Source organism: Scylla paramamosain, chromosome 1 (genome assembly GCF_035594125.1).
Source record: "Scylla paramamosain isolate STU-SP2022 chromosome 1, ASM3559412v1, whole genome shotgun sequence".
Lineage (NCBI taxonomy): Eukaryota > Metazoa > Arthropoda > Malacostraca > Decapoda > Portunidae > Scylla > Scylla paramamosain.
This window is the reverse complement of record NC_087151.1, coordinates 17,816,494-17,839,000: the sequence shown is the minus strand read 5'-3', so window position 1 is coordinate 17,839,000 and position 22,507 is coordinate 17,816,494. Positions and strand designations below refer to the sequence as shown.

The 22,507-nt window shown below is 38.4% G+C and overlaps 1 protein-coding gene across 1 annotated transcript in view; it reads left to right on the top strand.

The window, feature by feature from the left end:
• The window catches only part of LOC135101705 (elongator complex protein 3), a 201,442-nt gene that overhangs the window by 146,248 nt on the left and 32,687 nt on the right, over window positions 1-22,507 (top strand). Inside the window, exon 9 of the mRNA XM_064006020.1 lies at window positions 9,420-9,547. Within this exon, the coding sequence (XP_063862090.1) occupies window positions 9,420-9,547 (128 nt within the window). The remainder of the gene's footprint in view (window positions 1-9,419; window positions 9,548-22,507) is intronic.

Below are 22,507 nucleotides of genomic sequence, written 5' to 3'. Positions count from 1 at the left end.
CCACCCATTCCTGTAATGCTTCATCTGTCTTTTTAAGTTGCACATTTCCCTCCATTTCCCTCAGCTCGCTCACCACCGAATTTTTCATGCCACCTACAAACCCTTCAAACTCCTCATCATCCTCATCATCACACATCATCAAAGGGTACAATTTCCACCAACATCACATCAGTGTTTGCCTTTTAACGTCTAGCCAAGCAAGTGAAGCCATGAATATCGCATCCTTAACATTAAACTGTTTTTGGAACTCGGGCATTGTGCCGTCCTCATAATTAATCATAATTTAATTGATTTTATGAGTACACATTGATTTTTTATTGATTTTAAGGCTCGGGGAAAAATGTGCCGGATACTTGAAGCTGCCGGATACTCGAATGCCGGATGAGAGGGATTTTACTGTACATGTGTGTACAGTGTTCACCTGCTGTTTGCAGGGGTTATGCCCCAAAACTTCCCATGAATTGTGATAATCTGCAAATATGGGAAACTATCCCTACAAGAATCAGCAATACCCATGTTTTATAGTCTAATCCACAAAATACACATCTCACTTATTAAACGCATTTTAAATTCACTTTAACACAATAAAAACAATTATTATATATATAGTACATATTTTAACTAAAAAAATACAATACACTGTAAAGTGAAAGGGGACTAAACTAATATGTACAGTAAACCCACAAAATAACGAACCTCTGTTTACTGAATTTTGAGTATGATACCCCCTTTAAGGCTGCTATCTACTCTCTCTCTCTCTCTCTCTCTCTCTCTCTCTCTCTCTCTCTCTCTCTCTCTCTCTCTCTCTCTCTCTCTCTCTCTCTCTCTCTCTCTCTCTCTCTCTCTCTCTCTCTCTCTCTCTCTCTCTCTCTCTCTCTCTCTCTCTCTCTCTCTCTCTCTCTCTCTCTTTTTATGTAGAAGTGACACCAGCCAAAGGCAACAAAAATCCATTAAAAAAAAAAAAAAGCTCACTGAGATGCCAGTCCCAGAAAATGGTTCAAAGTGGTAGTCAAAAATTGAAGGATAAGTGTCTTGAAACTTCCCTCTTGAAGGAATTCAAGTCATAGGAAGGTGGAAATACAGAAGCAGGCAGGAAGTTCCAGAGTTTACCAGAGAAAGAGATGAATGATTGAGAATACTGGTTAACTCTTGCATTAGAGAGGTGGACAGAATATGGATGAGAGAAAGAAGAAAGTCTTGTGCAGTGAGGCTGTGGGAGGAGGGGAGGCATGCAGTTAGCAAGATCAGAAGAGCAGTTAGCATGAAAATAGTGGTAGAAGACAGCTAGAGATGCAACATTGTGGTGATGAGAGAAAGGCTGAAGACAGTCAGTTAGAGGAGAGGACTTGATGAGATGAAAAGCTTTTGATTCCACCCTGTCTAGAAGAGCAGTATCAGTGGAACCCCCAAGACGTGAACCATACTCCATATATGGATGGATAAGATCCTTGTACAGAGTTAGCAGCTCAGGGGGTGAGGAAAACCAGCGGAGACATCTCAGAACTCCTAACTTCATAGAAGCTGTTTTAGCTAGAGATGAGACGTGAAGTTTCCAGTTCAGATTATAACTAAAGGACAGACCGAGGATGTTCATTGTAGAAGAGGGGGACAGTTGGATGTCATTGAAGAAGAGGGGATAATTGCCTGGAAGGTTGTGTCAAGTTGATAGATGGAAGAATTGAGTTTTTGAGGCATTGAACAATACCAAGTTTGCTCTGCCCCAGTCAGAAATATTATGAGAGATCAGAAGTCAGGTGTTCTGTGGCTTCCTTCCATGAAATGTTTACTTCCTGAAGGGTTGGACTTCTATGAAAAGACATGGAAAAGTGCAGGGTGTTATCATCAGTGTAGGAGTGGATAGGACAAGAAGTTTGGTTTAGAAGGTCATTGATGATTAATAGGAAGAGAGTGGACAGAATCCTAAGGAAAACCACTGTTAATAGATTTAGGAGAAGAACAGTGACCATCTACCACAGCAGCAAAAGAGTGGTCAGAAAGGAAACTTGAGATGAAGTTACACAGAGAAGGATAGAAGCCATAGCAGGGTAGTTTGGAAATCAAAGCTTTGTGCCAGACTCTATCAAAAGCTTTTGATATGTCCAAGGCAACAGCAAAAGTTTCACCAAAATCTCTAAAAGAGAATGACCAAGACTCAGTAAGGAAAGCCAGAAGATCACCAGTAGAGCGGCCCTTGACGGAACTCATACTGGTGATCAGATAGAAGCTTGTGAAGTGATAGATGTTTAAGAAACTTCCTGTTGAGGATAGACTGAAAAACTTTAGATGGGCAGGAAATTAAAGCAATAGGACGGTAGTTTGAGGGATTAGAATGGTCACCCTTTTTAGGAACAGGTTGAATGTAGGCAAACTTCCAGCAAGAAGGAAAGGTAGATGTTGACAGACAGAGCTGAAAGAGTTTGACTAGGCAAGGTGCAAGCATGGAGGCACAGTTTCAGAGAACAATAGGAAGGACCCCATCAGGTCCATAAGCCTTACGAGGGTTTAGGCCAGCGAGGGCATGGAAAACATCATTGCGAAGAATTTTAATAGGTAGCATGAAGTAGTCAAATGGTAGAGGAGAGGGAGCAACAAGCCCAGAATCATCCAAGGTGGAGTTTTTAGCAAAGGTTTGAGTGAAGAGTTCAGCTTTAGAAATAGATGTGATAGCAGTGGTGCCACCTGGCTGAAAATAAATGAGGGAAAGAAGAAGAAGCAAAGTTATTGGAGATATTTTTGGCTAGATGCCAGAAGTCATGAGAGGAGTTAGATCTAGCCATGCTATTTTGTGATTCTCTCTTCACTTATAAAATCTTTTGTTTTGTTAGGTAGTAAGCTATTTTCTAAAAAAAAAAAAAACAGTAGTTTCTCATTAGCTTCAAGTTTTGTTGAACATGTATGCAAGGTAAGAATGTTAAAAGACAGGCGCAATTTCAGTTGTATGAAGGTGTGTCTTACCTAAGGAATGCAGTGAATCTTGTGCTTGTCGCCAGGTTTGGTGTGTAACCGACTGTGAATTAGTTTTGGAACATGCAATGTAAGTGTCATCACATAATTTCTTCCTGATTAGTGTTATTTTATGTGAATTACCAGTAAGTATGACCTGTTATACATTGTTACCTTGCAAAAAAGAGTTGTTTTTGTGGTGTAGAAGTGATCATCACTTTGTTTACATGTGCAAAGATGTTTAGAGTTTGATTTAAGGGACACTGCTGCCATAGACTTACCACTAGCCACTGCCCCAAAGCCAAACCTTGGCCTTATAAGATGCAGGCTCATTTTCTGAGACTGTTTTATGGAAAAGGCACATCTTATATGCCATCAAATATGGTAATCTGTTCCTGGGCAAAAATTTTAAAAATTTCCTCTAATATCACTTAGATTGCAACAAAATGGATATAGAATGGTAGTAATATAAGGTATCTGAAACATAAAGATCATAAAATAATAAAGTTATGATACATTCTCTCTCTCTCTCTCTCTCTCTCTCTCTCTCTCTCTCTCTCTCTCTCTCTCTCTCTCTCTCTCTCTCTCTCTCTCTCTCTCTCTCTCTCTCTCTCTCTCTCTCAATTTCTCTTTTTACCATCCAGATGAAGGTGAGAGAGAGAGGAGAGAGTGAAGGATTTCACCTGACATTTGAAGACTCACATATGCATTCAGATCATAATTAGATCTCAATATTTTGCATTTAAAAACTTTAATATTTGCTAGTAGCCTATGTATCAATCCTGTTGTGAGATGTAAATGTGTACCTGGCATATGGCATCGGCAGTGACTGTGAGAGACTACAGGGGTAATAAAGTTTGTTCATAAGAATGTTAAAAGATAGGTGCAATTTTAATTGTATGAAAGTGTGTCTTACCTCAAGAAGTAACGGCATGATATTGTAAAGAACACAGTGAAGCTTTCCTGTGTCACCGGGTTTGGTGCATAACCGACTGCGTGTTTGTTTTGGTACATGCAATGCGTGGTGCATGATCACTTAGGCAAATTCTTCCTGACTGATGTCATTCTATGTGAATTACCGGTAAGTATGACCTATTATATATTGTTACCTTGAAAGAAAGAGTTGTTTTTGTGGTGTAGTACCAATCATCACTTTGTTTACATGTGCAAAGATGTCTTGGGGTTTGATTTTAGAGCCTCTGTTGCCATAGACTTACCACCAACCACTGCCACAATGCTGAACCTTGGCCTCATAGGATGCAGGCTCATTTCCTGAGACTTTTTTTTTTTGGAGAAAAGGTGCATTTTATGAGCCATCAAATACAATAGGTCCTCTGCAGCTGAACTACCTCAGCCCGCAGTAGCATTTAAAACAAACAGGGACACTAACAAAAGACACAAGAAACTATTACAAAACGGAAGTGCCCACGAACACACAGGAGGGTCAGTCACTGCTCACTGTGCACAAAACTCAACTTGTACGCTTGTACAGCGAGGAGTCACTTCCCTGGGTGTAGTGTGTAATTCACTTCTACACTTACTGGCAAACTACTGCTGAGACTCCCATTCTATATAAATGGGCCGGGATGTACAGCCAATAATGACTCACTTATCCCCCTTACAGCAACTGACCCAGCTACCTGTTATCCCGCCTTAGTCTCAGATAAATACCAGAGCACATCTCAGTACGTCTGCTCCTTCCAACAACAGGGTAACGTCTAGCATGGGAAAGTGCTCCAACTGTTTTTTCTGCGCTGCTGCTAAAAGAGGGGGGATTGCAACACGCACCCACACCCGCTCCTCGTGCTGTCTCTACTTGAATAAAACACCATACTTCTAAAAATTCTCATGAGCAAACAAAGGGGGCCAGATGAACACTGATTATTTCATGGTCAAGGGCAACTCTTCTGCTGTGAACTGTGGGTGACTCAAACTGATTGATCAAAGGGAAATAAGGTAAATTAATTGGAGAAGGAGAGTGTCTGGGCATGGAAATTCTTATTAGTAAGTTACTGGTAGCGAGCGACCACTCAGCATTGTACATCTGATTTCTGTACCCCTAGTTTTCTCTCTCTCTCTCTCTCTCTCTCTCTCTCTCTCTCTCTCTCTCTCTCTCTCTCTCTCTCTCTCTCTCTCTCTCTCTCTCCTTGCGTTTATTGTCTTCTCTTTCATCATTCTTTCTTTCTTCATTGCGTTATCTCACTGTACATTACATGCCTTCTTGTAAAATGAAAATTTTCAAAAGCTATACAGAAGCACGTGAAAATTTTTGAGAAGATACAAATTCAAATTCAACACACTTGTTGGGCACATCATCAGGCTTAAACAAAGGGCATATGCAAATTACAAAGTATCAAGCACTATTAAATCCCTGATATAATTGGATACTATGACAACAGAAAACAACAATACTCCCACTTGGCCCTCCAACTCATACTGCTGTTTCTTCTTTCTCTTCCTCCTACTCCTCCCAGACCTGTCTCTGGTACTACACCAGGACCTGTGGCCTCCATGCCTCCACTGATGTGCAAGCTTTCTCATGCAGGGCATTTAAGTCACCTCTTTTCTCTATCAGCTACAGCTGTTCCAACTCTGCCTGTGACTCTGGAATTCTTTTCTCCTCCATCTCCATCATCTCCTATGTTCTCTGTCTTTTTTACTTCTCCATCTATTCCCACCTCTTTTCCTCTCTTCACTAAACATCCCACTCAATCTGTGTCTTCTCTTGTGTCTTAATGAAAGCAATTGCAGAAAATGACTATGGTTTTAATCATGCTTGTGCAAGCTTATTAAAGATATTTTATGCAAATGACTTATCCTCACAAAATTATATGGCAGCAACAGCAGCCCACCATTCTCCTTACTAAACATGTATAGCAGTGGGAGCTGCAGCCCACCCTTCTTACTTTCTCCTCACTAAACTAGCATCACTGTGGATGGTGGGGGCTGACAGCAACGGTGGCACACTTGCTCTCCCAACATTAATGCTACCATCATAACTGGGCACGATAACTGATAATTGATAACTGGCAATAAATTTACTACCTGGTTACTGATAACTGATAGATCAATACACCCAAAATTCCAATATTAACAATAATGATATTGATATTTTAGATAAAAAAAAATGATAAATCTAAATCTTTATTTTTATCTTTATCTTAGAAAACTTGGAAAAATCTTATAAAAACTTCAAATTCTATGTTTATCCTGTCTCTTCACTAATGAAAAATACTGTTCTAAGTTAAGTAATTACATTAAATTTTGAAAGTTTAAACATGCTCATGTTCCAAAAACTAAAATTGTCAATTATCTCTAGTTTGGAACCAAAAGTATTGGTGATACTGATGATTCAGTATTGCGGGAAAAATAATTATCAGATAAATGATAACCCAGTATTGTTATCACAATAAATTATTGTGATAATGATCACCTATTGTTACCATACTCCACATTACTCTGTAACTTGTTGCAGCCCATGCATACATTAGAGTATGACTTGGAAGCAAAGTGACAACCATCATTAAATGCAGTTCACATTAAATTATTGCATTTTAGCAGCAACCTGAAAATTAATGAAGCTCTCCTTGTATTTTGTTTGTAGTTATGAAATTACAGCTGGTGTGTTTTTTGTTCTTCCCAATTACATATAAGCTATAAAGATGTGAAAGGATGTGGTGTTATTTTTTGTACAAATATCCTCCCCTCCCCCTCCAAAAAAAAAGAAGGAAAAACAGTGAGTGTATGGAAGCTAGGGTGTTTGGTATACCCAGAAGGCAAGGATTATCCTCTACAGTTGCTGCAAAAAAAATATATATACATTTTCATTGCAATAAAAAAAGTACACACGTGAATATCTGTGTAGTGTTCATTTGCTTTCCTGCCACCAGCAGAGTGGGCAGAGCTAGTGATGATGTTGGTCAGCTAGAGCCCACCACCATCCATTGTTCCTTACCACACCAGGTCTCAGTGCATCTCCAGTGCTTCTACAGAGAGGGTTTTTATAATGCTACAAATGAGTGACCCCATATTCTACTTGCACACCAACTTCAATGCGCTACCAGATGCCCCATATTCATTATCATGGGTTATGCACAGCTGTCTCTTCAAGATAAAACCTGGGCCCTCACCCTCCTAGGCAAAGGCTAGTCTGTCATACACATAGTGGCAGAATTAAAGGTGACAAGGAGGACCATTTACAAGTTAAAAACCACAGCAGAGAACCTCCCTCCTGGCACGGTACCAGCCAGAAAACCAGGCTCAACCAGGCCTCTGCCAGGTTCAAGAACCTGGCAGAGGAGCTGAAAAAGATATGGATCTACTTTAATGCCTCCTACTTCTCCACCCTTGCTACTTCCATGCCCAGGAGGATCCAGAGTGTTCTGAAGTCTGAAGGGGAGTACAGTAAAATCCCTTTCATCCGGCATTCGATTTTACTTCGGCAAATCACTTGTCTGCTAGATGGTGCCGTTCACATGAGATACACTACACTTCGCCACACAGTCAGTTACTACGCAGACACCATACAAGTCAGACGTCGGTCCCGCCTCCTGTTAAGTTGTTACGACTTCTGTTATCGATGAGTGATAGGAATATTACAGTTTTCTTGTTTGGATTGTGTATTATGATTTCCATTACCTGTTATAAGGGTGGAGTATTGTCTTTAGTTATCCGTTACCTGATTATAGGGCGGAGTATTGCCTATGGATATCCGTTACCTGATAAGGGCGGAGTGTTGCCTATTTGAATCCGTTACCTGATTTAAGGGCGGATTATGGACTATAAATATCCGTTACCTTGTATAAGGGCGGATTATTGGTTATATGATATCCGTTACTTGGTATAAGGCGGATTATTGGCAAATATTTTATGCTATATATATATATATATATATATATATATATATATATATATATATATATATATATATATATATATATATATATATATATATATATATATATATATATAACAAAAATTCACTGACTGGAAGGGTTGGGAGATAATATTTCATGTGGGTAGTTGTATCTTTAAAGACTGACTGTGTGGCGAAGTGTAATGTATCTCATGTGAACTCTACCATCTAGCAGACGTGATGTGCCTCGCAAAATCCGAAGCACATTTCAACTAACCTACAGTAAGTCTCATGTACTTCTGTAAGTATCCGGCAGCTTCAAGTATCCGGCACATTTTTCCCCGAGCCTTAAAATCAATAAAAAATCAATGTGTATTCATAAAATCAATTAAATTATGATTAATTATGAGGACGGCACAATCACCGAGTTCCAAAAACAGTTTAATGTTAAGGATGCGATATTCATGGCTTCACTTGCTTGGCTAGACGTTAAAAGGCAAACATTGATGCGATGTTGGCGCAAATTGTACCCTTTGATGATGTGTGATGATGAGGATGGTGACGAGTTTGAAGGGTTTGTAGGTGGCATGAAAAATTCGGTGGTGAGCAAGCTGAGGGAAATGGGCAGAAATGTGCAACTTAAAGTGACAGATGAAGCGTTACAGAAATGGGTGGACGTGGACGAATATCAGGCTGTAACATTCACTCTTACAGACGAGGAACTTATCAACGCTGTAGTAAAAGATTATTTAGAGAAAATTAATGATGATAGGGATGATGATGATGATGATAATGAGCCTAAAGTAACTTGGGAACAGGCTGCGAAAGACATAGCTGGCTTTGTCAGGTTTGCTGAGCAGTGCACATACATGTCAACCCGAGATGTTATGACCCTTCACTGCATTGAGAATGAGTTTTTGCTGCAAAGAAGAAGGAGCTGCAAACAAGGAGACATTAGAAACTATTTTAAAGTAGCTTGTAAGGGAAAAGAAGTGGGGCAAACAAGTACAGAATCTGATGATGTTGATGACCCGGAGGGTGTTGAATGAGAGGTGCGGGGAGCGAAAAATTTTCACAAACACTCGTACATTTTCATATCTTTATTGTATGCTATACATGTTGGCTAATATTGAATAAAGCAAATAAGTGTATATGTACTTTATTTTTGCAACCCATCAACTTATTTATAAGAGGAAAGTATTAAAGAGAATGTTAGTACAGTAGTATTGTGTGTTGGTGAGTGTGAGGTGGCAGCGCGGGTGGCGACGCGCAGCACGGCGATCAGCTGATCTTTGTTATGGTAAGATGTGTGAGTGTAGGGTGGTGATTGTGGACATAATTTCACTTCTATTCAAGTATCCGGCATGCTTCAAGTATCCGGCATGTCGGTGGTCCCGTTGATGCCAGATAAGAGGGATTTTACTGTATGTCCAAATACTAATTGTAAGATAAAATTGTAAATAAAACAACCTTATTTTGTATTCTATAGTTTTACTAACCAAAATTCAGTGATGTATACTTTTTTTATGGCCACTGTATTTCTGAGTTTTAACTATGATGTTAGAATAATGAGCTGGTATGTATTTTTGAAGCTATATCAAGAAAAATGTTATCATTACAGTTGGAGCTTATCCGGCGTGATTACATGGCTAATGGAGGCTGGGAAACCTTTCTTTCTTATGAGGATCCACAGCAGGACATCCTGGTTGGGCTGTTACGTCTTAGAAAGTGTTCTGAACATACCTTCAGGTTAGTGACTCTTTAGAAAGTGTTCCAAGCATTCCTTCAGATTAGTATCTTCCTCTTCCACTGAACTCTTATAAATTTATCCCAATACTCTTGAAACTTTTAATTTTTCTAAGTGCTATATTAAAGAAAATAAATATAGCTGTTGAAAACATAAAAAGCAAAGTGTATTTTTCCCTTAGAAATGAGACCTCAGGAGGTGATGATAATGGAGATTTAGCTACATCCCTGCATGTCTCGTCTCACATAGAGTAAAAATGCATTTTGAATTTCTGCAATTCTACCTGATTCATATGAGAGACAGTGTAAAGTCCTGTATTTGCTGGTGCATTAGATGCACTTTTCTTGAGAAAAATATCAAATAATTACCCTACATCTAGTGTGACTGTAGTTCAGATACCTAGGCCTGTAAGACTAAGCCTATAGTTATGGAGTTGAAGCAGTAGTACACTGAGTACTAATAATATTACTATTAATAAAATTCTCTCTCTCTCTCTCTCTCTCTCTCTCTCTCTCTCTCTCTCTCTCTCTCTCTCTCTCTCTCTCTCTCTCTCTCTCTCTCTCTCTCTCTCTCTCTCTCTCTCTCTCTCTCTCTCTCTCTCTCTCTGTCTCTCTCTCTCTCTGTGTGTTTGTGTGTGTGTGTGTGTGTGTGTGTGTGTGTGTGTGTGTGTGTGTGTGTGTGTGTGTATTTACCTAGTTGTATAGTACAGGGTTCAAGCAGGGCTCATAGTGTTCTGTCTCCATATCTATATTTATCCAGCATTTTCTTAAAGTTGTGCACATTTGGTGCTGTAACAACCTCCTCATTTAGACCATTCCAGATATCCACAGTTCTATGTGGAAAACTGTACTTCTTGATGTCCCTCAAACACTGACTCTTCCTGATCTTGAGTGCCCTTTCATCTGTGCACCTTCATCTTCCAGCAACATCAGATCCTGTTTGTCTATCTTCTCAATGCGGTTGACTATTTTATACATCATTATTAGATCTCCTCTTTCTCTTCTAATTTGCAAAGTTGGCAGTCCCATTTTCCTTCAACCTCTCTTTGTATGTTAGGTCTTTCAGCTCCGGTACCATCCTTGTAGCTACCCTCTGAATTCTTTCCAACTTCTTTATACCTTTCTTCATATGCGAAGACCACACCACTGCTGCACATTCCAGTCTGGGACGTAGCATAGTAGCTATAATTTTTTCATCATAGTATTTTCCATGTACGTAATGAAATGTCACCCTAATATTTGTTAACATCTATAACTTGAGTCACTCCTAGGTCTTTTTCCTCCTTGCTTCTCATTATTACTTCCTCCCACATTATATAGTCCCATGCAGGTATTTTTTTACTCTTTGCCACTTCTATCACATGCCATTTCTTAGCATTGAATTCCAATTTCCACTTCTTGTTTCACCCATAAATCTTGTCAATATCTCTTTGCAACTCTATACAATCAACATGGCTCTTTATTACTCTTAATAATTTTGCATCATCAGCAAACAGATTAATGTAACTGGTGAAACCCTCCTGCATATCATTGATGTATATTTAGAACCTAACGGGTGCTAACACTGACCTCTGTGGTACTCCTCTTGTTACATTACTCAAACTTGAAAAGGTGTCCCTGATCACAGTTCTCATTTTTCTGTCCTTTAAGTAGTCTCTCATCCATTTTAGCATTGTCCCTCTCAGTCCTCCTGTATGTTCTATCTTCCACAATAGTCTTTTATGTGGGACTTTATCAAAAGCTTTTTTTGATATCCAAGAACACTGCATCTACCCACCCATCTCTGTTTTGTACTTCCTCTATTACTCTTGTATAGAAACTTAGTAAATTTGTCACACATGACCTTCCTTTTCTGAAACCAAATTGACTATTTGTTATAACTTCATTCTCTTCCAGATATTTCACCAGTTTTTCCTTGATCACTATTTCACAGATCTTGCCCATAACACTAGATAGCAATGCTGATCTATAATTTAGTGGCTCAGTCCTCTTTCCTCCTTTGTGTATTGGCACTATATTTCCTATCTCCCACTTTCTTGGTAATCTTCCCTCTATCAGTGAGCTGTTAATCACATCCCATATTGGCACATACGTTAATATGATCCTCCTTTCTCTCCCACTGGTCTTGATTGTTATACCTATGACCTCCATCATGCCATCTCCATATTGCACTTCTACCACGTATATATCATCTTGAACCATTATCAGTACTACTCCTCCTCCTTTTCCCTTTCTATCTCTCCTCCAATAGTTATATCCCTCTTCCTTAAACCTTAAATGAACTTCCTCTTTTAACTTTGTCTTGATTAAGCACAACGCATCTGGTCTAATTTCCTTTAAGTAATCTCTCACTTCCAGTACACCTGAAAGTAATCTGTCTATGTTTGTATACATTACTCTTAATGTTCTACTTCTCCCACCATATGCAATTTGTCTGTCAGCTGCTGTGGTTCTTTCATTTCTTGTTCCCTTTCCTGAATATACCATTTCCTTAGTCTCATATCTAGTACCCTCCAATAAAATTTCCTCTTCTCAGTCTCTGTCCTTCTCTTGTTTTTTTTCCTTGGCTTCATTTCTCAGATCCCTCTCTTTTTCCCTTTCTTCCAAGTTCATATCTCTTTTTACCCAAATATTCTTGCATTCTGAATTTTCAGCTGGCTTCCCAGTTCTCGCTAGGATCTCCTCTACTGTAGCTTGGGATGTCATCCTCACTTTTAACAGTCTTTTACCTCAATATATTTTCCAATTCTATATGCTTCTTCCACTTTTCGTTCCAGTCCCTGTTCCTCATCTTGGACCATTGTAATAATTTTCCTTACCAACTCCTTCTCTTCTCTCTCTCTCTGACAGACTTTACTGGGTTTTTCTTCTCTTGCAGTCCAAAAAAGACCATACATTTCTTCTCATCCACTGTGTCTCTCACCAAAACCTCCTTTTCTTTAAGTGTGTGTGTGTGTGTGTGTGTGTGTGTGTGCCTGTGTGTGTGTGTGAGAGAGAGAGATGGAAGGAGGAAGGGATGGGGGGAGGAGGGCGGGTGGGAGGGACTGAAGGAGGAAAGGAAGGGGGAGGAGGGTGGGAAAGGGAGAGGAAGGGAAGGAGGGCAGAAAAAAGAGAAAGAAAACTAAACACACACACACACACACACACACACACACACACACACACACACACACACACACACACACACACACACACACACACACACACACACACACACACACACACACTTATTGTCCTTTTATTCAAGGATAATTGATATTGTGCAGGAGAGAGACGGATGGGTGAATGGTGTCTACTTATACTTGAAGAAAGCGTTTGACAAAGTACCACACCAAAGATTGCTATGGAAGATAAAAAATTATGGGAAATTTGGAGGAAGACTGCTGGAGTGAATGGAGGATTATTTGGATGATAGAGGGATGAGAACAGTAATACAAAACCAAAATTTATCTTGACTGAAAGTAACTAGTGGTGACCCACAGGGGTCAGTGTTGGGACTGATAATGTTTGTAATATATGTGAATGACATAAATGAAGAAATAGACAGTTATATGAACTTATTTGCAGATGATGCTAAGCAGATGAGAAGGGTAGAAAACGTAAATGAATATATGGTACTGCAAGATGATTTAAATCAGATAAATTGATGGAGTAAATCTTGGCAAATGGAATTCAGTTTAAGTAAATGTAAAGTAATGGAGTTTGGTAAGAGTAAGAAAAAGAATACAATATCATTATGAGATGGATGGTGTGAAGTTACAGAAATCAAAAGAGGAAGTGGATTTAGGAGTAACAGTTACTTAAAATTTTACTCCAGACAAACATAGTGATAAAATTACTGGAGAGATGATGAATTTGTTAAAAGAATAAGAATGGCATTCTCATATTTAGATGAAGGAATTATAAAAAAGTTGTTGATTTCCATGATAAGACCAAGATTGGAATATGTGGCAGTGGTGTGGTCTCCTCACATAAAGAGCAATATTATAAAATTAGAAAGAGTACAAAGAGCAGTCACTAAGTTGGTTCCAGAGTTGAGTAAGTCAACCTACGAAGAGAGATTAAAAATGTTGGAAATTCTTATCCTTGAAAATAGCAGAGAGAGAGAGAGGAGATTTAATAAACATTTATAGAATGATAAATGGTATGGAAAATGTGGACAAAGAGTTTTTTATAACTTTATACACAGTACAAGGGGACACAGTAAGAAGTTGAATAAAGTTAACTGTAGAAGAGACATCAAAAAGTATAGTTTTCTTCACAGAAGTGTAAACAAATGGAATGAACTCAGTGAAGATGTTGTCATTACCATAACTGTCCATACTTTTAAGACCAAACTGGATAGATATAGAGATGGGATACTATGAGATTACTCCCCTCCTGTAAACCACAACTAGGTAACTAGGTAAATACACATACTCACATGCACACACGAGCAGCCAAGCTGAAAGGACGCATGGATAGCGATCACCAAGATAAGCCAGTTGTGGTGTAGGGAGTTTGGAGCAGCACTGTTTCCGTCTCCATAACAAAATAGGAAAAAGGTAAAGGTAATTCTAAAAGTAGAATTGAAAGGAAATTAGAAGAGAAAAATGGAGCCGAACTGAAGTGGTTTGTTTATGCCAAGCAACGAGTTGGCGGCAGGAGAATACAACTTCTCAGGGTTTTGTGCCAGTGACAGTGAGGTTAGCAGAAAACTATGGCAAAGAAGAGTGTTGGCCCTGGAAAGTGACATGGAAAAACTGATGGAGAGATTCAGAACTATGGAAGAGACCCAGGTAAGCCAAATTAACCCTTTCCTTCCGGCAATCGTATATATACAATTGCATCAATGCGTCCGTAGCGACGGCGATCATACCCGTAATCAAGAATTTTTGCGCCTCAGTTTTGAGCTCCAAGCGTGGTTTCTCGAGTCAGATGGTGAGTGGAAGTGTCTGGCATGATTCCACATGTATAGTGTTGTCACTAGCTCTGGAAATTTAGCAGTAACTAAGCTATTTTCCCTTTCTCCGGGCGACACTTGGCAACCCCAGCGACCCGCTGGGTGGAAAGCACCTGCCGGGTGGAAAGCACCATGATAAGTGCGAAGAGACATCCTGATAAGAGCGAAGGATCTCAGATCATAACTCACCATGGAGCAGGACAGAACATATGTATTTAGCAGTGCTTCTGAGTTTGAAGACAGTGACAGTGAATATTTAGAAGAAGAAACTGAAGAAAGCGAAGACATTAGTGAGGACTCGGAAAATGATTTACAGGATCCAACTGTTTTATCAGAACAGAGAGATGATACCTATCATTCTTTCATGTTAATTTTTTCATTATCTTCGATTTTATAATAAAATGGTAGAAGGTAACTTGTCAGAGAGAGAGAGAGAGAGAGAGAGAGAGAGAGAGAGAGAGAGAGTATGTATCATAACTATTATTTTATGACCTTTATGTTTCAGATACCTTATATTACTGCCATTCTATATCCATTTTGTTGCAATCTAAGTGATATTAGAGGAAATTTTTAAAATTTTTGCCCAGGAACAGATTACCATATTTGATGGCATATAAGATGTGCCTTTTCCATAAAACAGTCTCAGAAAATGAGAGAGTGAGAGTGTGAGAATGAGAGAGAGAGAGTGTGTGTGTGTGTGTGTGTGTGTGTGTGCGCGCGCAGTGTCATCGCTCTCCGGGCTGTTTCTGGAAGACAGATCACACAGCAGGAGGAGGAGGAATCCTTGATAAGGCATGAACTGAACTTTCAGAGGTCACATCAAGCTACAAAGTATATCATTGTATTCAGAATAACAAAGAGAAAATAATTATTAGTATTCAAACAGTTTTCTGACAATTTCTAGGTTTACCATTTTTAGCCGTCATAGCAAACGGGAAAATAGTTTAAGCGCCGAAAGGAAAGGTTTAAAGAACTGAAGGGATTGAGAGCTGAAAACATAGAGCTAAGAAATAAATGCAACATTCTGGAGATAAGGAATGCAGTAAGAAAGTGGAAGGAAGTGCCAAAACTGTAGTGCAATTAAGTGAAAGTCAAGATGCATGGAAAAAGCTCCAAGAAGAAGATAAGGTAAAGTTTGAGAGGAAAGTAGATAAGTTGGAGAAACAAATGAGTGAGCAAGAGACCATACAGTATGGGAGAAAATAATAGAAGAACAATTAAATGAGGCCAAAATTATGCAAAAGGTGGTAAATGTTATCAAGACAAATGAATCTCTTGTAAGAGAGACAGTTGACAAAAAGAAAAGGAAATTAAGGAAATCAACAAAACAGTAAGAGAGAAAGAGCTGAAAGAGGTAAAAACAAAGTGGTGGGAAAGGTACAAGAGGAGGGAAGATGTCTAGTTAATGAAGTGGAAGAATACCACAGAGTAGGGAAATTCACAGGTGAATGGCACAGACCCATAAGTATAAAATTTAAATCACAGAAGGAAGCTGAGGAGGCTCTGGCAGAGGCTTGGGAATTAGCTAAAGATGAGGTAACAAAAAACATATGGCTGAGAAGAGACTTAAATGAAAAGGAAAGAGAAGAGCTAATTAAAATGAGGGAGGAAGTAAAGGCAAATAATAAGGAGAGATTGGAAGAACAGGAGATATTTTATTGGAGGGTGTTGGACATGAAAGTGAGGAAGTGGTACCTGAACAAGAGGGAGAATAGGGAAACTAGCTAAGGAGAAAAAAGTGCATTTTGAAGGTAGCTTACATTTATGTTAATGGACTCATCTTGGGATTAAGGGAATTAAATGTTTATTTAAATGAGAAAAGTCCAGATATAATGGGCCTCACAGAAATAAAATTATATGATGAGTTAGAGGTAAAGAACATTGGGCAAAATCAATACAATTTATGGAAAAGAAGTAGAACATATAAGAAAGGAGGAGGAGTGATGTTTCTAGTTAAGAAGAGCTCAAAGGTGGATGAAATAGAATATGGAAATGGATTAGCAGAAGCATAAAAAATTGGAGTGGAAAATACACAAGGCAAAAAGAGACAATACATAGTGATGTACGTACCACCAAAAATCAATGCCTGGTCAAACGAAGAATATGAAATAATAATAAAAGACACAGTGAACTGGACAGAGGAAATGCTAAGAGGTAATAAATTGATCATGATGGGAGACTTTAACTGTAAGGAGGTATGTTGGGAACAGTGGTACATGGAGGGAACAGAATCATCTTGGGGAAATAAATTATTATAGCTGGCAATGGATAATATATTAACTCAATGGATAAAAGGTGATACAAAATTTGAAAAAGATGGAAAAACATCAAGACTAGATCTTTTATTTAGTAAGGAACCAGAAGGAATTGAGAATGTTCACATAAGGTGTCTGTTAGCCAAAAGTGACCATGCTACCATAGAATTCAATATAAATGAGGAAATAGAGAATCAAAAGAATGAAGAATACCATGCTGAGAGATTAAACTACTGTAAGGCAGATTTTGATTTTTTCAAGAGGAGAGATGGGATAGGTTCCATAAGGCTACAGGGATCCAAGAGAAGAGGGATGAATTTCTTAAAATATATAAAGAAGGTGAAAAAAAGTTTGTGCCTAAAAAGCAGACAGTAATAGCAGGCAAAAAAAAGAGTGGTTTAATAAAAGATGCGAAGCAGCAAGAAGGATGAAAGAGGATACATGGAAAAAATGGAGGATAAGTAAAAGAATTTACCTATGGAATAATTACAAACAAGCAAGAAATGATTACGTGAAGATCCTGAGGAATGAACAAAGACAGTTTGAAGAAGATATAATAGACAGGTATAAACATGAGCCCAAACTCTTCTATAGATATGTGAATTTTAAACTGAAAAGCAAAGTGAGTATAGAAAAGCTATGCTAGATGGAGTGGTTTATGAAAACCCGAAAGAGATGGCAGAAGTGATGAATAAGAGCTTTAAGGAAGTTTTTACAAAGGAAAAGGAATTTATAAGGCACACCTGAAAATGGGGAAATAGAGGAATTTCAAGTAACAAAAGAGGAAATTGATGAAATCATCAAAACGTTAGATGTGAGAAACAGTACACAGGATGGACCGGATGGAGTGTCGGGATGGATAATAAAAGAATGCAGTAACCAGCTTAATGATAAATTACATACCATCATATGTACCTCTATTAATGAAGGAATAGTTCCACAGGATTGGAAAAGGGCAAACATCATACCCATTTTTAAAGGAGGAGACGCACAAGACCCACTAAATTATAGACCGGTGTTGCTGACGAGTGTGGTTGCAAAAATATGTGAAAGGATAATAAAGAACAAGTGGACCAAGTTTTTGGAAGATAAGGAGATTCTCACAACTTTTCAATTTGTCAATTTTATTATGTTATTATTCAAGAGTGATTGATATCATACGGGAGAGAGATGGTTGGGCAGACTGTATTTATCTAGATTTAAGAAAAGCTTTTGTTAAAGTGCCACATAATAGACTGGTGTGGAAGCTGGAAAAGATAGGTGGTGTAAATGGAAAAATGCTGAATTGGATGGATGATTTGCTTAAAAAACAGAGAGATGCGAACAGTAATAAGGGACCAGACATCAATGTGGAGCCCAGTATTAAGTGAGGTCCCCCAAGGGTCAGTGTTGGCACCAATAATGTTTGCAGTGAATATAAATGATATGGTGGAGAATGTATCCAGCTATGTGAGTCTTTTTGTTGACGATGCAAAATTTACGAGAAGAGTGAAGGGAACTGAAGATTGTGAAGAATTACAAAGACTTACAGACAAGGTGTGCAAGTGGAGAAACAGATGGCAAATGGAATTTAACTTTGGTAAGTGTAAAAAGATGGAATTTGGAAAAAGTAACAGAAGGTGTAGCTATAACCATAAGATGGGGAATGAAACAGTAAATAAGACAGCAAGAGAAAAAAATCTGGGAATGATTTTCTCAGAGAATTTATCACTGGAAAAACATATTAACAAGAAAAAAAGTGAAACTCAGCCTACTAAGGAATATAAGAGTTGCCTTTGCTTATCAGGATGTAGAAATGATGAGGAAAATAATCACCACAGTGATATGTCTGAGATTAGAATACACAGCATTAATTTGGTCACCACATGAAAAAAAGCACATAAGAAAGTTGAAAGGAATACAGAGAGCAGCAACAAAGATGATAACAGAATTGCAAGATTTGTCATATGAGGAGTGACTAGCTAGAATGCAACTCCCAACCTTGGAAAAGAGACGAGAGAGAAGTGACTTGATTGCATTGTACAGATTGTTGAATGGGATGGAAAAACTAGATAGGGAACATCTCTTTATAATGAATGAAAGAGAAACAGGAGGACATGGAAGAAAACTAAAAGTAACCACCTAAAGAAGGGACATGAAGAAGTTTAGCTTCCTTCATAGAAGCATAAAGGCATGAAATGGACCGGAAGGGGAAGTGGTGTGTACTACAAATATTCATGACTTTAAGGAAAAGTTGGATAAAAACAGTTATGGAAATGGGACAGTACAAGCTTAGCTCCTCTCCCATATTTCACAATTAGGTAAATAGATAAATAAATACATACACACACACATGGTTTTAGATGTCATGGTACTGCACAGCTACAGTGCTGTATCACACCAGATATGAGAACAAAACACACTTTTAGGGATTTTGGTGAAACTTGCTGTTGCCTTAGACATATCAAAAGCTTTTGATAGAGTGGCACAAAACTTTTGGTTTCCAAACTACTGTCTTATGGCTTCTATCCTCTCTGTAATTTCATCTTTAGTTTTGTCTTTGACCATCTTATTGCTGCTGTGGTAGACAGTCACTGTTTTTCTTCAGTCTATTAAAGGTTGTGTTCCTCAGTGTTCTGTCGTGTCACCTGCTCGTTTCCTATTATTCATCAATGATCTAAACCAGACTTCTTGTCCTATCCACTATACACTGATCCTGCACTTTTCCACTTCTTTTCGTAAACCCCCCCAATCCTTCAGGAAGTAAACAGCTCATGCAGGGAAATCACAGAATGCCTGATGTGATCTCTCTAAGATTTCTGATTGGGGTAGACCAAACTTAGTAATGTCTGTCCTTCACCTGTAATCTAAACTGGAAACTTCTCTAGCTAAAACAGTTTCTATGAGGTTAGGCTTTCTGTGTCATCTCTGCCAGTTTTTCTCACCTTCCCAGCTGGTAACTCTGTGCATAGGCCTCATCTGTCCATGATTGGAATATGCTTCACATGTATGGGGCGTTCCACTCATACTGCTCTTTTTAGACTGGGTGAAATCGAAAGCTTTTCATTTTATCAACTCCTCTCCTCTAACTGACTGTCTTCAGCCTCTTTCTCATTGCTGCAATGTTGCATCTCTTGCTGTTCTGTTTTCTACTGCTATTTTCATGCTAACTACATGCCTCCCCTCCTCCCATGACCTCACTGCACAAAACTTTCTTTTTTCACTCTTATTCTGTCCACCTCTCTGATGCAAGAGTTAACCAGTATTCTTAATCATTTGTCCCTTTCTCTGGTAATCTCAGGAACTCCCTTCATGCTTCTTTATTTCCTCCTTCCTACGACTTGAACTCTTTCAAGAGGGAAGTTTCAAGACACTTATCCTGTAATTTTCGATTGCCACTATTGACTCTGTTCAGGGACTGGCACCTCAGTGGGCCTTTTTTTTTTTTTTTTCTTTTTTTTTTCATTTTTTTACAGTTTTGTTGCCCTTGGCATGTGTCCTTCCCTACATAAAAAAAAATAAATAAATAATAATGATAACATTTATGGGAAATTTTGTATAATGTTACTTAAAGGGTAATAGGTGAGACAATGTTTCAACTTCTACATGACTTTCACATTGTTTTAAGGCACAGTTGCTCATAGGCATTTGCCATGTTTGCTATATTGCATTCAAGATCAGAGTAATTATTATAAGGGTGGCCATGAGGGTGATATCAGATACTAATAGTTTTTTTTATATTTAATTCATTAAAATTAAGTACAAAATATGTTTCCATCAAACTACTTGCAAATTATCTTCATATTTAACATGTTAAACTTCGGATGAACTTGTCCCCTTACAGCAAAATTCCTGAATTCCATATAACACTGCTAGTAACTTTGTGTTGATGTTCAGTTTCCACTAAGAAGGCTACTAAAATAAGTCAATTTTGTGATGTACCAGCAGTTACCTGACTTTGAGCAAATGGTGAATCAAGTCTTATTTATTCCCTGAACTTTCCTCTTACAATGGCCTGTCCTCTGTGGTCTTTGCTAATCAGGGGATGGAATTCCTAGTTAGAAAAATACATTTGCTTAAATATGCAGAACTAATGTTCATGACCTCATTCACACTGACTGACGAAACTACTGTGTGCTGGATTAGACCTAGGTAAGCTCATGAGATCACAGAATCCTACAGTGGATGAGGAATTGAGCCTCGCATCCCTATATCTATCTGCAAACAGTTGCCATTTCACTCATTGTAATCATGGCAGCTTGAACTGTAGCACCTCAGAAATGTTGTTGTCCAGCTTATCACAGCCAAGCACTATGATAATTTGTTTCTGTAAAACCCTAAGGTTTGCTTTCTTGATAAACCTATAAATAAATGTATAAAGTCTGACAGTAATTTATATATATATATATATATATATATATATATATATATATATATATATATATATATATATATATATATATATATATATATATATATATATATATATATATATATATATATATATATATATATATATATATATATATATATATATATATATTTTTTTTTTTTTTTTTTTTTTTTTTTTAATTATGTAGGAGGGATACTGGCCAAGGGCAACAAAAATCCAATAAAAAAAAAGAATGCCCACTGAAATGCCAGTCCCATAAAAGGGTCAAAGCAGTAGTCAAAAACTTGAAACCTCCCTCTTGAAGGAATTCAAGTCATAGGAAGGTGGAAATACAGAAGCAGGCAGGGAGCTCCAGAGTTTACCAGAGAAAGGGATGAATGATTGAGAATACTGGTTAACTCTTGCATTAGAGAGGTGGACAGAATAGGGGTGAGAGAAAGAAGAGAGTCTTGTACAGCGAGGCTGCGGGAGGAGGAGAGGCATGCAGTTAGCAAGATCAGAAGAGCAGTTAGCATGAAAATAGTGGTAGAAGACAGCTAGAGATGCAACACTGCGGTGGTGAGAGAGAGGCTGAAGACAGTTTTTTTTTTTTTTTTTTTTTTTTATGTAGGAAGGACACTGGGCAAGGGCAACAAAAAAACAATAAAAACAATATGCCCACTGAAATGCCAGTCCCATAAAAGGGTCAAAGCAGTGGTCAAAAATTGATGAATAAGTGTCTTGAAACCTCCCTCTTGAAGGAATTCATGTCATAGGAAGGTGGAAGTATAGAAGCAGGCAGGGAATTCCAGAGTTTACCAGAGAAAGGGTTGAATGATTGAGAATACTGGTTAACTCTTGCGTTAGAAAGGTGGACAGAATAGGGGTGAGAGAAAGAAGAAAGTCTTGTGCAGCAAGGCCACGGGAGGAGGGGAGGCATGCAGTTAGCAAGATCAGAAGAGCAATTAGCATGAAAATAGTGGTAGAAGACAGCTATACATGCAACATTGCGGCGGTAAGAGAGAGGCTGAAGACAGTCAGTTAGAGGAGAGGAGTTGATGAGACGAAAAGCTTTTGATTCCACCCTGTCTAGAAGAGCAGTATGAGTGGAACCCCCCCAGACATGTGAAGCATACTACATACATGGACGGATAAGGCCCTTGTACAGAGTTAGCAGCTGCGGGGGTGAGAAAAACTGGCGGAGACATCTCAGAACACCTAACTTCATAGAAGCTGTTTTAGCTAGAGATGAGATGTGAAGTTTCCAGTTCAGATTATAAGTAAAGGACAGACCGAGGATGTTCAGTGTAGAAGAGGGGGACAGTTGAGTGTCATTGAAGAAGAGGGGATAGTTGTCTGGAAGGTTGTGTCAAGTTGATAGATGGAGGAATTGAGTTTTTGAGGCATTGAACAAT